Here is a 13,332-nt window from a genome sequence, read left to right as displayed (position 1 = left end):
AAATGAGAATTAGAAAGAAAAGCTGAAGGCTGACCTGAGTCTCTGGACCACACATCAGTTGTTGGGGAAGTGATAATCAAACACTTCGTGGCCATTAGGAAGAGATGGCCACAGAGGCACTTAGGCCTTTGCCCTGTGTCTGGGGCCAGGGAAGAAGGGAGAGGAGTGACAGTAAGTGATCTCCAATGTGCATGGCCAGAAACATTGTATAGGTGACCCCAATCCACTGGAGTTTTCTCCAGATCCATGGGTTCTGATAGTCCAAAGAGGGGAAAAGTCTCCCCAAGGATCCATCCACCACTCAAGATAGAGCTTCCTGTCTCCAGGGTTGTAGGAAGATGTTGAGACTCACTGATTGCCGAATGGCATCTAAAGCCCGCTGGTCTTACAGAAGACCAGAGCCATTGTTGCAATACTTCTCTTCAAAGTTAAGTCAGGGACTTGGTGGATAACTCAACTATGGCGAAGACAAGGGCTTTTGGAGCCACACCTGCATGCATCAATATCTAGACTCTGTCACTTACCAGCTACTTATCCTCTTTGGGCCTCAGTTCCCTCATCTGCAAAATAGGGATAATGATAGGTCTGCCTCATGAGGCTATAAAGATTAAATGAGTTAATAAACCCAGAACCGTGATGGGTACATTCAGAACAATGTAAGTGAGGCTTCTGTGTCACCTCCTATCACGTCTCAGAGCTCACCCTGGGCACTGGCACATGCCATATTTTGAGCTGCGTTGGGAATATGGAAAGTCCAGAGTTTCAGAAAGGTGTCCTGTCCAGCAATTGTCAGACGCATCTCCTCACCCATTTAGAAAAGATGCCTAAGAATGCATCCTGGTCTCTGCCTCATGTTTTGTGGCAAGGAAGCCAAGATGGTGAGAAACAGAGACAGAAGAGAGACAGAACCAGCTCTCTGAGTAAATGCCCATCTTAGCATGAAAGCAGGGAGTGGGTAGGCCCCGGGGTGAGAGTAAGAATGAACCCATCTTGCTGGAGGTGCAGGATTGAGGCTGATCAGCCATGGAAACCCAGAAACTGGTAGTGGCATGAGGGGGATGGAAGCCCTTGAAAACTGTTTCAGAGGATATTGATTTGACTGTGGGCTTCCAAACACCAAGTCACATGTGAATTATCACTCCTTTTATCAGTTGGTTGGAGTGGGGAAAGACAGAAAGGGGTTTCCACCACTCATTCCGCTTCCCACCTGTGTCAGCACACACAGGCAAGCGCCTTAGGGGAATGGGCCCTGGTGCTGACTTTGGCTCAGAGGCTAGTCTCCGCCCTGGAAAGGCCCAGGTCCAGGCCAGAAATTCTCAGGGCTCTGGGCAGGGAGAGGTGGAAAGCAGTAAAACCACATTCCCTCATGACAGCCGCTGGTCAGCTGTCTGATACACACACAGGCCTCCTTCCACACGGGCCTCGGGAAGTTATTCTCTGAAGGTGACAGAGACATGCAGCCTTGGAGTAGGACTTGAGTGGCTTTTGTTAAAAAGCCCAGGCAAGGCAGTGCAGCACAACGGATGGCATGCAGGACAGGACCAGACCTAGTCCTGGCCCTGAGCCTGCCTTGTTGAGGGATTTGGGGTTGGGGCTTTGCCTCTCTGAATTCTGCCTCTTCGTATACGAATGAATCACTGAGGGACACCTGGCCACGGTTGGGAGGGGATGGGGAGGAATTAGTCAGGCCATAGGAAAGGGGTCATGGCTTGCCTTGGATGGCTTATGAGCACTGAGTTTCTCCTGAAACCAAGTCAGAAAGGATTCCCTAACCCAGTCTTTCAATGTCCACCCTGTCACCAGGTGAATGGTGTGGATTACTGTCCTGGGCCTGGAAAGGAGACCTAGGAGACCCAGCTCTGTCCTCAGGCCCTTCATTACCCCCACAGGCCTGTCCCATTCACTACTGTACCCCCACTGTGGCAGCCCAGGACATGGCACCCCACAATTGCTGAAAACACATTTTTCTCTCTGTCTGTTGCCTTTGATGCCATGTCTCTCTTGGAAAAGCTAACCTATTTTCTTCCTTCCTTTTTTTCTTCCTTTCTTTTTAAGAGAGAAACATCAATGGACCCCAGTGGGGATCAAGCCTATAACCCAGGCACATGCCCCAACTGGGAATGAGCAACTCTTTGGTGCGCGGGATGACACCCAACCAACTGAGCCACACCAGCCAGGGCAAAGCTAACCTATTTCCCAAGCCCTCGATAGTGCCTGTTGGTCCCAGTGGACAGTGAGCAAGGCCAGCAGTCTATGTGCCTATGCGACATGGAAAGGAATGTGCAGCTGGGCCAGGAAGGTGTCCGTTTGTCTCCAGATGTTCTGAGGTTGACCCCGGGAGCAGCAACATTTCCCTCCTCAGGGCAGCCCTCTCTTTTCTCCCAGTCCCTAACCCAGTAACTGTCTGCACTGACTCACCCCGAGCGATTGGAGCTCACCCAAAGCTGAAAAGAAAGTCAGATGGGAACCAGACTCTGTCCCCTGCACCTTGCCCTAAAGCTACTTGGGATGAGGACACGGTGTGCCAAGCAGAGGCTCTGAGAGGGCAGCTCCAGTCTCTACCTCCACCTTCCCGTTCCTGTTGTGGCTCCGGTGGCGGGAGCAGCAATGGGCAGGGAGGAAAGGAGCATGAGCTGGCTAAGAATGTACACACACTCCCCTGCACACCTCCAATGAGCCCAGGCGTCGAAGCTGGTATAGATGAATCACGTCCCTGCCTCTCCATTGTAGGGACAGGCTGCACATTTCCAGAGTGCCAGGCAGCACATGGAAGGACCAAAGCAAATGCCAAGAAAATGGTAAAAACAAACAAACAAACAAAAAAACAACAACAACTTTTCTTATTCACCATTTTAGGTTTATAGATTCACAGTTGGTAGGAGCCTGGCCTGTGGTAAGTCCCATACCAGCGTTTACTAAAAAAGATAAAACCACCCTCCCTGAGAAAGCCAAGGGCAGAGGCTTTTTTCTGCATGCACTTTTTTTTTTTTTAGTTCATCTGACTAATTAAAGTATTTGTGATTTCCAGCCCACAGTTTCAATCCACCGAGGGGGATTTTTTTAGGACTTTGGTATGCCATTGGCAAAACACCTTCCAGTGAGAGAAGAACATTCCCCAGACATGCAGGGACCTGCTGGAGGGAGGCTGGGTGCTCTGCTCTGTAGTCTCGCCCCGCACAAGTGCTAATCGCCTGCTATATCTGAGGGGTGGGGGCCAAGGCTGCTCCTCACATCCCCTTGCATGTGTACCCCACCCTTCCTGCCCAACCCTAGCCAGCTCCAAATGAAAATTCCAGCCCGCATGGCCTCCTCCAAGGAGCCCAGGCCCCTTCTCTTCTTCGCCTGCAGATTGCTTATCTCCCAACACCTGGGTGGAAAACTGCAGTGAGAGGCTGACCTATGTGTCCAGGAACCCCACAATTCAAGGAACAAGACCAGACCAGCGTGGGTCTGCTGGCTCTTGCACCTATGCTGTGACCCACCGTTTGTGTGAAGGCCTTGCACAGGAAAGTGCAACTCAAGGGCCCACTTGTTACCAGGAGCCTCAGAACAAGCAGAAGGGGGCCACCTCCAAAGCCCGCCTGAGCCTGGTTAGGGGTGGGGCCTGAACGTCCTAGAGAAGTTGCTGGAGTTCCCAGCATCCCAGGGCAATCTTGGCAACACACGGCACATGAGAGAGGTCTAGGGTACCCAGCTCCCCAGTCCACAGAGGGCCAGTCTCCTCTAGGCCACCACCACGCTGAGAATTCTGCCTAGATCAAAGCTGGGACCCAGAGCTGGGTGTGGGCAGAATTCCTGCTGGGTTTGTTGGAGGCAGAAGAATTCTTCCCTCAACTCCCCCCTGAGGCAAGGGTTTTGTGTAGAGTTGCTGGGGCTCGTGCTGCTCCACCTGCCCTTCCCCATCCTGCCTATTCTGGCTCAACACTGGCCATGGGGCTGCCAACCATCGCCCTGGGAATAGGTGACTCATGCCTCAGCTATTGCTCCTACTTTGCATCTGCAGAGATGAAGATAGAGCAGCTTTCTTTCTCTTCTGGAGGGGACATGGTGGCTGGGGGATCCTAGTGAGCTCAGGTGGAGAGTGGCTTCAGGGCAGGGATAGGGGGAAGGAATGAAGGGAAGCCCAAAGAATGAAAAGTCATGAACTCTGTCCTCAGAGGGTGCCCAGGCAGAAGGGGACAAGAGACCTGGGAATTGGGTCCAGGGAAAGAAGCAGGGGGCTACAACACTCTGGGATTTGGCATGGACTGGACAGGGCCTCACACAAAGATCTAGGGGAGGAGTAGAGGGAGATGACCTATGTCTGTCAGTTTCCCTTAAAAGTGTTTGCTGAGCACCTCCAGTGTGCAGGGTTGGCCATGTGAGGGGGATCCAGATATGTCCCTTAACCTTGGGAAGTGTACTGTCCTGTGAGACCTGGAGAACATGTGCAAAACAGTAAGTGTCTGTGTTACCTCCATACCCCCTCTATGAAAGGCATGCAGGCTGCTATGGCAAATCCTAGGAGGGAGCCCTGGGCTGGTATTGCAGGATTTACCTAATCCTTGCCCCATGGATGCTTGGGCCAGTCTACTCCCTGCCAGGTCTGGGAGGTGCGCCCCTTTTTAGAAACACTGCCCCTCTTCTCCGTCCCTGTGCACCTCTGTGAGGAAGGCCTGGGCAGTCCTTCTGGTCCCCCTCTGCAGGGACGCCTGCCTGTAGGATCAGCCACAACAGCTCACTTAGCCTTGCTCTCGTCTTTTGTGGATGAGAAAAATGATGCCTGGTACAGTTAAAAGGTGTCCTGCCAAGTCTTGGTAACTGCTCCTGTGGGCACTGGGTGAGCTCCATGTAATCCCTCTGTTCCTGCTACAGTGAAATTCCAGGCTGGGGCGGGACTCTCCCACACTGCCGTGTGAGTGCCTGGCTCCCCTCAGGGGAGCCTCTCCATTGTTCATAGCTGTCCGATCTGGCATCGTGGGAGGGGCTGCCCTGCCTGCTGGAGGAGAGGGCTCCCACAAAGCTGGACAGAATAGTGTTGCTGCTCTACTGCCCCCCAGTCAGGCACCCAGACACTCCCTGCCACAATTCCTTGCCACCCACACACCGTTGGTCCCCGTCATCTGAATGAGCGCTTGACACAATCTAGTGATTCTCAGGCTGGCCAGAAGGCATTCCTGTTCCACCAGGTCCTTCCTCTTGCACAGCACAGCGGGGAGGAGGACGAACGGAGAGAAGAAAATGTCCCAGCATCTCAAGAGGGTGGAGCTCCTCCAAGCACAGTGAGGACTGTGGCACAACACCCAGGACCTATGTGTGTGGGACATACCCTGAGGGTGACTTTCCAGTGGAGAAGAGAACTCATACTAGTCCCCAGACACCTGCTTTAAGCTCGCATCGATTCTATCAAGGGCTGAAGGGCCCCTCCCCCCCCATATGCCTCAGGGCCCCTGAGACACTCACATATGTTCCCTGAAAGGCCACAACGTGTAAAATTGGTAAACTCATTAAAATTCACCTCTGAGAGTCTCAAGAATTTCCCAGGCAGGGAGGCAGCCTAACCTCATTGCCCTGAACCTGTAAGGTAGCTTGGGCCATCGATCTGTCTGTCTGGATTTACCTGTCCGCTGCTTTCCCATCACAGCCCCCGGTGAGCAATCACAGCCCCAGCAGCTCCAAGTGATTTTCCCACAGCTGTGCCTTCCTTGAGGCCAAAGAACAGGCCCTGACTAGAGATGCCAGAGCTCAGGCTGGGTCCCCACTCCTTTACTCTTAAGAACATAGCCGCTCAGCTCCGAGGCTTCCAAGCCATTCCCACCCCACCCCTACCTCCAACCCCAGCCCAGAGGTGCCCCGCCATAGCTCTTAATGACCCAAGCGCTGCCTGAGAGCCCTGCTTTTGTTTGGGGGAGGCAAAGAGGTGGCTCCATTCAGGTCTGTAGCCAAAAAGAGGAGGTGTGGTTTAGGACAGACATTTGCCAAAGCCTAACAGACCCCTCTCTTCCACCTGTTGCCACAGCCCACCCAAACAAGCTTTGCAGAGGAACTCATAAGGGGCCTCCCCTCAAACAACTGGGGCAGGTGGTTATGCCAGCTCCCTGTACCCCTAACCTGCTCTGTCTAGTCTTGCTGGCAGGACAACCTGAAGACTTAGAATTCAGTTTTCCATTGCCCGGGCCCCAAAGGAGACTTTGGGTCGGAGCCCAGAGAAAGCGCAGCAGTTCCCGCTGCTCGAGCGGGCGGTTCTCCGTTATAACAGGCCGGCGGATTCTCAACATGTTCCTGATGAGATTAGAAGCTCCTGCAGGTATGTGTTTGTGGCGGCCCTCAGCCTGTATCAACAGATACTCGGTGACTCATTCCTTGCTAGTGGCATAACCCAGGGCTTGCTGGAACACACCTGGGGGGCTGGGATCAGGCAGAGCAGCTCCCCCTGAAGAGGGACATGACTGTCAGGCTGAGTCTCAGGACTTCTGTGAGAGATCGCAGGAACCCCTGGGTTTGCTCACCCTGCGGGGTCCTGTCCAGGTCCACATGCCAGGGACAAGGTCAAACGCCACAGAAAATGATGAATCAAGAGGAGCTGTGGAGGGAGGGCTGCCCCTGCAGAGAGCAGAGTAATACAAATCAGGGACTGAGCTTGGAGCTCAGAGAGCCTTTCTGGCCCGAACCTTGCAGGAGAATCTTCCCCTGGGCCTGCGGGGATGACTGTGCCTCCCCCAAGTAAGGACGTTCTGCAGCAAAGAATAGATCTATTTTCCTACAGTTCATAGCTGAGATATCAGGCCATAGGTGCCTGCCAAGTGCTGAAAATCCTTGCAGCAACCTCCTGTCCGGGAGAGTGAGTAGGGCAGATTACTGCAACTGGGGACTCACTTTGTCTGCCACTCACGGACAGTGCATTCTGTGCTGGGACGGTTGACAACGCCCCTGGTCCTGTAAGGATCTCTCGGGACATTGGCCAAGTGCCCCCTTGCTTCCTGGCATATCTGTCTTGGGCTGGTCCCAGCTTTGGGCCCCAAAGGGGAAGTGCAACTTGCTGCCAAGGCATCAGCGCTGCAAGGCAGAGTTATTCCTAACTGAGCAGAGCCTGCCAGGAAGACAGCGTTTGCACCCTGCACCATCTGCAGGTGTGACGGTGAGCTCACAGCTGCCCCCCCAGGCGTGCCCAGCCCACTTAATCATTTCACAGCTCCACAACTGTCCCGCCCAGCCCCGTTCTAGTATAAAAGGGGGAGTGCAGGGCCAGGTAACAGAGCCACCTTCTGCATCCTGCTGAGCTCTATTCTCTCCCGCGCATTCCAACCTCCAATCTCTAGTGCCCTATCGTCTTGCTCCTCCAGGAACAAGCCATCATGTCTCGCCAGTCAAGTGTGTCCTTCCGGAGTGGGGGCAGCCGCAGCTTCAGCGCCGCCTCTGCCATCACCCCGTCTGTCTCTCGTACCAGTTTCACCTCTGTGTCCCGATCCGGGGGTGGTGGTGGTGGTGGCTTCGGCAGGGTCAGCATTCGGAGTGCTGGTGGGGCTGGAGGCTATGGCAGCCGGAGCCTCTACAACCTGGGGGGCTCCAAGAGGATCTCCATGAGCAGTAGTGGTGGTGGCTTTAGAAGCCGACTTGGTGCCGGTGTTGGAGGTGGCTATGGCTTTGGAGGTGGAGCCGGGAGCGGATTTGGTTTAGGCGGTGGATCTGGTGGTGGCTTTGGGCTCGGTGGAGGTGGTGGCTATGGGTTCATGGGAGGCGCTGGTCTTGGAGGTGGCTATGGGGGCGCTGGCTTCCCTGTGTGCCCCCCTGGAGGCATCCAAGAGGTCACTATCAACCAGAGTCTCCTGACTCCCCTAAACCTTCAAATCGACCCCACCATCCAGAGGGTGCGGACTGAGGAGCGGGAGCAGATCAAGACCCTCAACAACAAGTTCGCCTCCTTCATCGACAAGGTAGGACCTGATCCTTTGTGAAAAATTGCTATGAGTGTGGAGCAAATACCAAAGAATGTAGGAAGAAGAACAACTTCTGATTTTGTGCAAATACCCTCCTAGTTGGCAGTTGATGTGTTTCTACTTGTTTCTGGCCCGGAGTTGTGGCTCACTTTTTTAACTAGACTGCAGCTTGTAAGACAGGGTCTTAGTTCTTCCTGTTTAATTACTCCATGCGGGCTCCTTGGTTACTGTTGGGCAAAGAAAGGAATTCTGTGCTTCATGGAATGGGGCTGCTTGCAAAGAAAGATGGATGAGTTCATCGAGCAGTAGCCCAAGTGCCTTCACAGCCACCACTACTCTGGACCCCACTCTGCCCAGCCATGCCCAGTGCTGTCTGTGCCCTGACTCCCCATGACAGTGAGGTTAGGTGCTTCACTCTGTGCCTCCCCTCCCAGGGCCCAGCGCCAGGGACTGCCATGGGAAATGTTTAGGAGGAGAGCATGAGAAGGGAGAGAAGCTGGTGATGATCACTGAGACATGAAATCCAGGTTTCTCCATCCTCAGACTCTGTGCCTTCCAGGTGCGCTTCCTGGAGCAGCAGAACAAGGTCCTGGACACCAAATGGACCCTGCTTCAGGAGCAGGGCACCAAGACCGTGAGGCAGAACCTGGAGCCTTTGTTCGAGCAGTACATCAACAACCTCAGGAGACAGCTGGATGGTGTCCTGGGGGAGAGGGGCCGCCTGGACTCAGAGCTGAGGAACATGCAGGATCTGGTGGAGGACTTCAAGAACAAGTGAGATGGGGTGGAGTGGAGACTAATGTCTTCTTGGCACCAGATGTACTTGATAACCAGATTACCGCTTATGCCATCCCTGGGGGCTAGGCACTTATGCCTTCCATGGACACCTGAAGTACTGAAATAAAATCCAGGTCCATGTCTAGAAAGTTCCAGTCCCAAGCTCAATCCCTTTGCAAGGCACTTAGCCACTGGCCAGAGCAACAAGCTTGATGCCCCTGGGAAAATATCAAGCAGTGTATTTCCTGCTCTTTGGGGCTTTCTTCCCCAGTACGCTCAGAGTACACACCATGGGCTGTGTGATGGATTGCCTCCAATGCAAGAACTGATGATATGACTCACCTTGATGGCTCTAGTAATTATTTTAGTCCCCGTGCTGCTAGTTGTTTGTTGTCGTTGTTTTAAAAACTGTAAAAGCTGAAAAAAGCATTAAGGAAATTGACTAGATGTAGAGCTGGGAAGAAACAGCTCAGGTTTCTATAAGCATATTCTTCAAGCAACTGAATTATAGCAATAATAGTTAAAATAGATGGGCAGTTAAAAAGGAAATGGTGATCCTAATGAGTAAGGACCTTTCCCAGGAGGTCACACTCCCAGTACCCCCTCCCGCCCTGCTTTCATGATATAAAGAGAGGCCTCTTTCCAGTGGGGAAGCAGGCCCACAGTTGACTTTCTGCAATAAAGACCCTAGGCTTCACCTGCCCCTCATCTTCTAATAAGCCTTCCGTTTTTTTTTACCCCCAGGTATGAAGATGAAATCAACAAGCGCACCACTGCTGAGAATGAGTTTGTGATGCTGAAAAAGGTGCGTGGGTAGAAGAGAACCTGTTGCCTGTGGCTAAGCTCTCTTAGGGTGGCATTAATTTAAGTCAGGGTGGAAATCGGGTGTAGTGCCAACCATCCCTGTATCTCTAGGATGTGGATGCCGCCTACATGAGCAAGGTGGAGCTGGAGGCCAAGGTCGATGCACTGATGGATGAGATCAACTTCTTGAAGATGTTCTTTGAGGCGGTAAGAAATGCCCCCTACTCGGGCCCCAGAAAGATGGTCACTGGATCACCAACAGGGATTAGGTTATCCAGATTAAGTGACTTTCAGAGGCTCTGAAGCTGTGGACACACCCTTGTCCTTTTTATCCCTTTAGTACTATTCAAACTATTACTGATAAAGCCAATCCTAAAAAAAAAAAAAAAAAAAAAAAAAAAAAGAAGAAAGAAAGAAAGAAAGGAAGGAAGGAAGGAAGGAAGGAAGGAAGGAAGGAAGGAAGGAAGGAAGGAAGGAAGGAAGAAAGAAAGAAAGAAAGAAAGAAAGAAAGAAAGAAAGAAAGAAAGAAAGAAAGAAAGAAAAGCCAAATTTAAAGCAAATTCTTCAGCCATCATTTTGACGAGTGAGGTCTAGAGTGAGTTATAGGCACAGTATGCCTTTCCCAACCCTCCCCTCTTTAGTTTGTCCCAGTGTGGCAGGCCAGTCAACTAGATTCTTTTAAAATAAGTTCTGACCCAAGAAGATGGGTCATAGCTTACATCTGAGAGATTACACAGTAGGAATTTCTAGGAGGTTCAGAGTGGTTAAAGTTTTTTAATGATGGTTTGTATTATTAACATAACTAGATGTTTGATATAGGTGGTTATTATTTTTTTCTCAAGCTAATGTACCACAATGAGTGGAATATTTGAATGGACCTGACATAAAATAACAGATTCAGATGACTGACTTCAAGTCTCCTTGCAGGAGCTGTCCCAGATGCACACGCACATCTCAGACACATCTGTGGTGCTGTCCATGGACAACAACCGCTCCCTGGACCTGGATAGCATCATTGCCGAGGTCAAGGCCCAATATGAGGACATTGCTAACCGAAGCCGGACAGAAGCCGAGTCCTGGTACCAGACCAAGGTGAGTGTTTTGGTGAATGTATCCTGAGTGAGGGGATGGACTTGTGTCTGGGGATTCCAGGCCATGGCAACATGCTAAGGTCTCCTGAGACCTACTGAAAACTCTTGGGTTGAGTTACAAGAGCAGTCACATGTGCCTTTGCCACAAAAATTCAAGAACCTTAAGGAGAATCTCACACCAGTGTCTCCAGGAGAGCAAAAGCACTAAAGAGGAAATTTTCTAAGACCAGGCCCACCTCAATAAAGTCAAAACTAGCCCCAGGCCTCAGATAACACCACCACTTGCCACCTCTTGGTAGCTCCTGCCCATGAATATTGGGAAAGTGCTTTCATCCTCATATAAATGGAACTTTTTCTCTTTTTTGGCGGCACCAGTACGAGGAGCTGCAGCAGACAGCTGGTCGGCACGGCGAAGATCTCCGCAGCACCAAGCATGAGATCTCTGAGATGAACCGCATGATCCAGAGGTTGAGAGCGGAGATCGATAACGTCAAGAAGCAGGTAGGAAAAGGTCAAAAGAAGGCAATGAGGAGACCTGAGTTTTGAATATGGGGTGTGTGTGTGTGTGTGTGTGTGTTTAAAACATTTTCCTTGTTTTAAACACACACATACACACACACACACACACACACACACACACACAGGCAGGCATGCATGCATGCACACAGAGCTGGAACAAGAACCAGCGTTTCAATGTTCTCCCATCTACAATGACCAGGATAAATGTACTGACTTCTCTGTGGGAACTCAGAAAGAGATACCACAGGCCCAGCTCACTACTAAGGTGTCCACTCCACTTTTCTTCCTTTCCCTGTGTAGTGCGCCAACCTGCAGAATGCCATCGCTGAAGCCGAGCAGCGTGGGGAGATGGCCCTCAAGGACGCCAGGAACAAGCTAGCTGAACTGGAGGATGCCCTGCAGAAGGCCAAGCAGGACATGGCCCGGCTGCTGCGTGACTACCAGGAGCTCATGAACACCAAGCTGGCCCTGGACGTGGAGATTGCCACCTACAGGAAGCTGCTGGAGGGCGAGGAGTGCAGGTGGGCAACATAGGGCTGACATTACAAGCCCGGGATGGCCTCACATTTGATAAGTGGAGCTTCTTCTCCAGGATAGTGTGTAAAACACACACACAGGGGGCACTATCTTGTGCATGATAATTAACCATCATTAGTCTGGATTCAATCTGACACCTGGGCATACAGCTGACCTACACAAAAAGGTCCCAATTCAATTTTCTAACCCAGTTCCCACCACTGGTATTTTCAGATGCTACCCCTTTCGAACAATTAAGCAACTCAATCAATGTCCTACCCATTTTTTCAAGTACCTCTTCCTTCAGGAAGCCTTGCATGATCCCTCCAGCCAAGTTAAATCCACCTGCCTTTGGATTCTCAAGCTACTCTTTTTTTTTTTCAGTCTTCTAACACTGCCCTCTGCCTACTTTCTCGTAGAAATATTTTTGTCCATGCCAAGTCCTCTCACAGAATGTAAGCTCCTGCAGAGCAAAAACTGCCTCATACATTTTCATAGCTCCTGCAGTCTTAGCCATACTTTAAATACAGTGGGTGGAGGAGAATGTGAATTACAATTTTCCCTTTGATAACCTGGTTTTAGGCCAGGTCCTTTTCTTTGGGAAGTCCCTTCAGAGATTTATATTTTTCTCTAAATTTAAGCAGGGTGTGGGGTGGGTGTTTTTTTTTTTGTTTGTTTGTTTGTTTTTTTGTTTGTTTGTTTGTTTTTGTGGGTATGTTTTTGGTGTTTTTTTGCGCATATGGCTGGCAGCTTATAGATCAAGCTTTAAACATGACTATGGGTATTGTCTTTGGAGGAGTTTTTAACTCTTATTTCAATTGTTTCCTTTCAGACTGAGTGGAGAAGGAGTTGGACCAGTCAACATCTGTAAGTAACTTTAAACAAATATTAACAGTGATAATAATAATATGCAGTGTTTGGTGCCACCTCAGAATCTTGCTATTTCTGGATTCCAAATAGTCCCCATCCCAATAATTGGTCATTTCATACACTTAGTGGGGGGAAAGGATACATTTTGAGACTTGAAGTGATCTTATCTCTTAAAGGGTAGGACTGTATCTTACACATCTTGTACCCTGCCCCCCTGCCATGGTCCCCCCTTCTCCACCCCTCCTACCCCCTCCCCCTGAACTTAGCACCATCCCTTGTCTACTATGTTCACCAACTTCCTGTTAGGGACTTTAAATAAAAGACTTAGTTCTCCTGGGTCTCATTTGCTATGCTGTAAAGTGGCCAAGTACAGTGCTTATACTAGCAGGATCAGATATTTTGGACTTGAAGGATCAATCTGGCAGACTGCTCTCATAAGTTCTCCTTCCTTTCTCCGCAGCTGTCGTCACCAGCAATGTCTCCTCTGGCTACGGAGGTGGCTATGGTGGCTATATGCCTGGCACTGGCCTGGGCAGTGGAGGTCTTGGCGGCGGCCTTGGTGGAGGTCTTGGCGGCGGCCTCGGTGGAGGTCTTGGTGGTGGCAGTGGAGGTGGTTATGGAGTAGGTATTAGTGCTGGAGTAGGTATGAGCAGTGGGCTCAGTTTGGGGGGCTCTAGCTTCAGTTCGAGCAGTGGCCGAAACATGGGGATCAGCGGCAGCGGTGGAGGAGGCAGCAGCTCCAGCGTTAAATTTGTCTCCACCACCTCCTCCTCCCGGAAGAGCTTCAAGAGTTAAGAGCCTGCTTACTGCAAGTCACTGCCACCCCCGGCAGCAACCGG

The 13,332-nt window shown here is 51.1% G+C and overlaps 1 protein-coding gene across 3 annotated transcripts in view; it reads left to right on the top strand.

Moving 5' to 3' along the window:
• LOC118728375 (keratin, type II cytoskeletal 72) overlaps positions 1-13,332 on the top strand; it is a 97,068-nt gene that overhangs the window by 66,914 nt on the left and 16,822 nt on the right. The window contains exons 1-9 of one of the 3 annotated variants that reach the window (XM_036454846.2): positions 7,221-7,913; positions 8,476-8,690; positions 9,438-9,498; positions 9,609-9,704; positions 10,425-10,589; positions 10,964-11,089; positions 11,408-11,628; positions 12,456-12,490; positions 12,954-13,002. In XM_036454846.2, coding sequence (XP_036310739.1) covers positions 7,335-7,913; positions 8,476-8,690; positions 9,438-9,498; positions 9,609-9,704; positions 10,425-10,589; positions 10,964-11,089; positions 11,408-11,628; positions 12,456-12,490; positions 12,954-13,002 — 1,547 coding nt within the window. In that variant the 5' untranslated portion in view covers positions 7,221-7,334. Of the gene's footprint in view, positions 1-7,219; positions 7,914-8,475; positions 8,691-9,437; positions 9,499-9,608; positions 9,705-10,424; positions 10,590-10,963; positions 11,090-11,407; positions 11,629-12,455; positions 12,491-12,953; positions 13,003-13,332 lie in introns of those variants that run through there. The other 2 variants (XM_045588015.1, XM_036454847.2) reach the window with 2 other exon arrangements.

Source organism: Pipistrellus kuhlii, unplaced genomic scaffold (assembly GCF_014108245.1).
Source record: "Pipistrellus kuhlii isolate mPipKuh1 unplaced genomic scaffold, mPipKuh1.p scaffold_m20_p_3, whole genome shotgun sequence".
NCBI classification, from domain to species: Eukaryota; Metazoa; Chordata; class Mammalia; order Chiroptera; family Vespertilionidae; genus Pipistrellus; species Pipistrellus kuhlii.
Note: the sequence above shows the minus strand (reverse complement) of the source record. Positions and strands in the feature narration are given on the sequence as shown.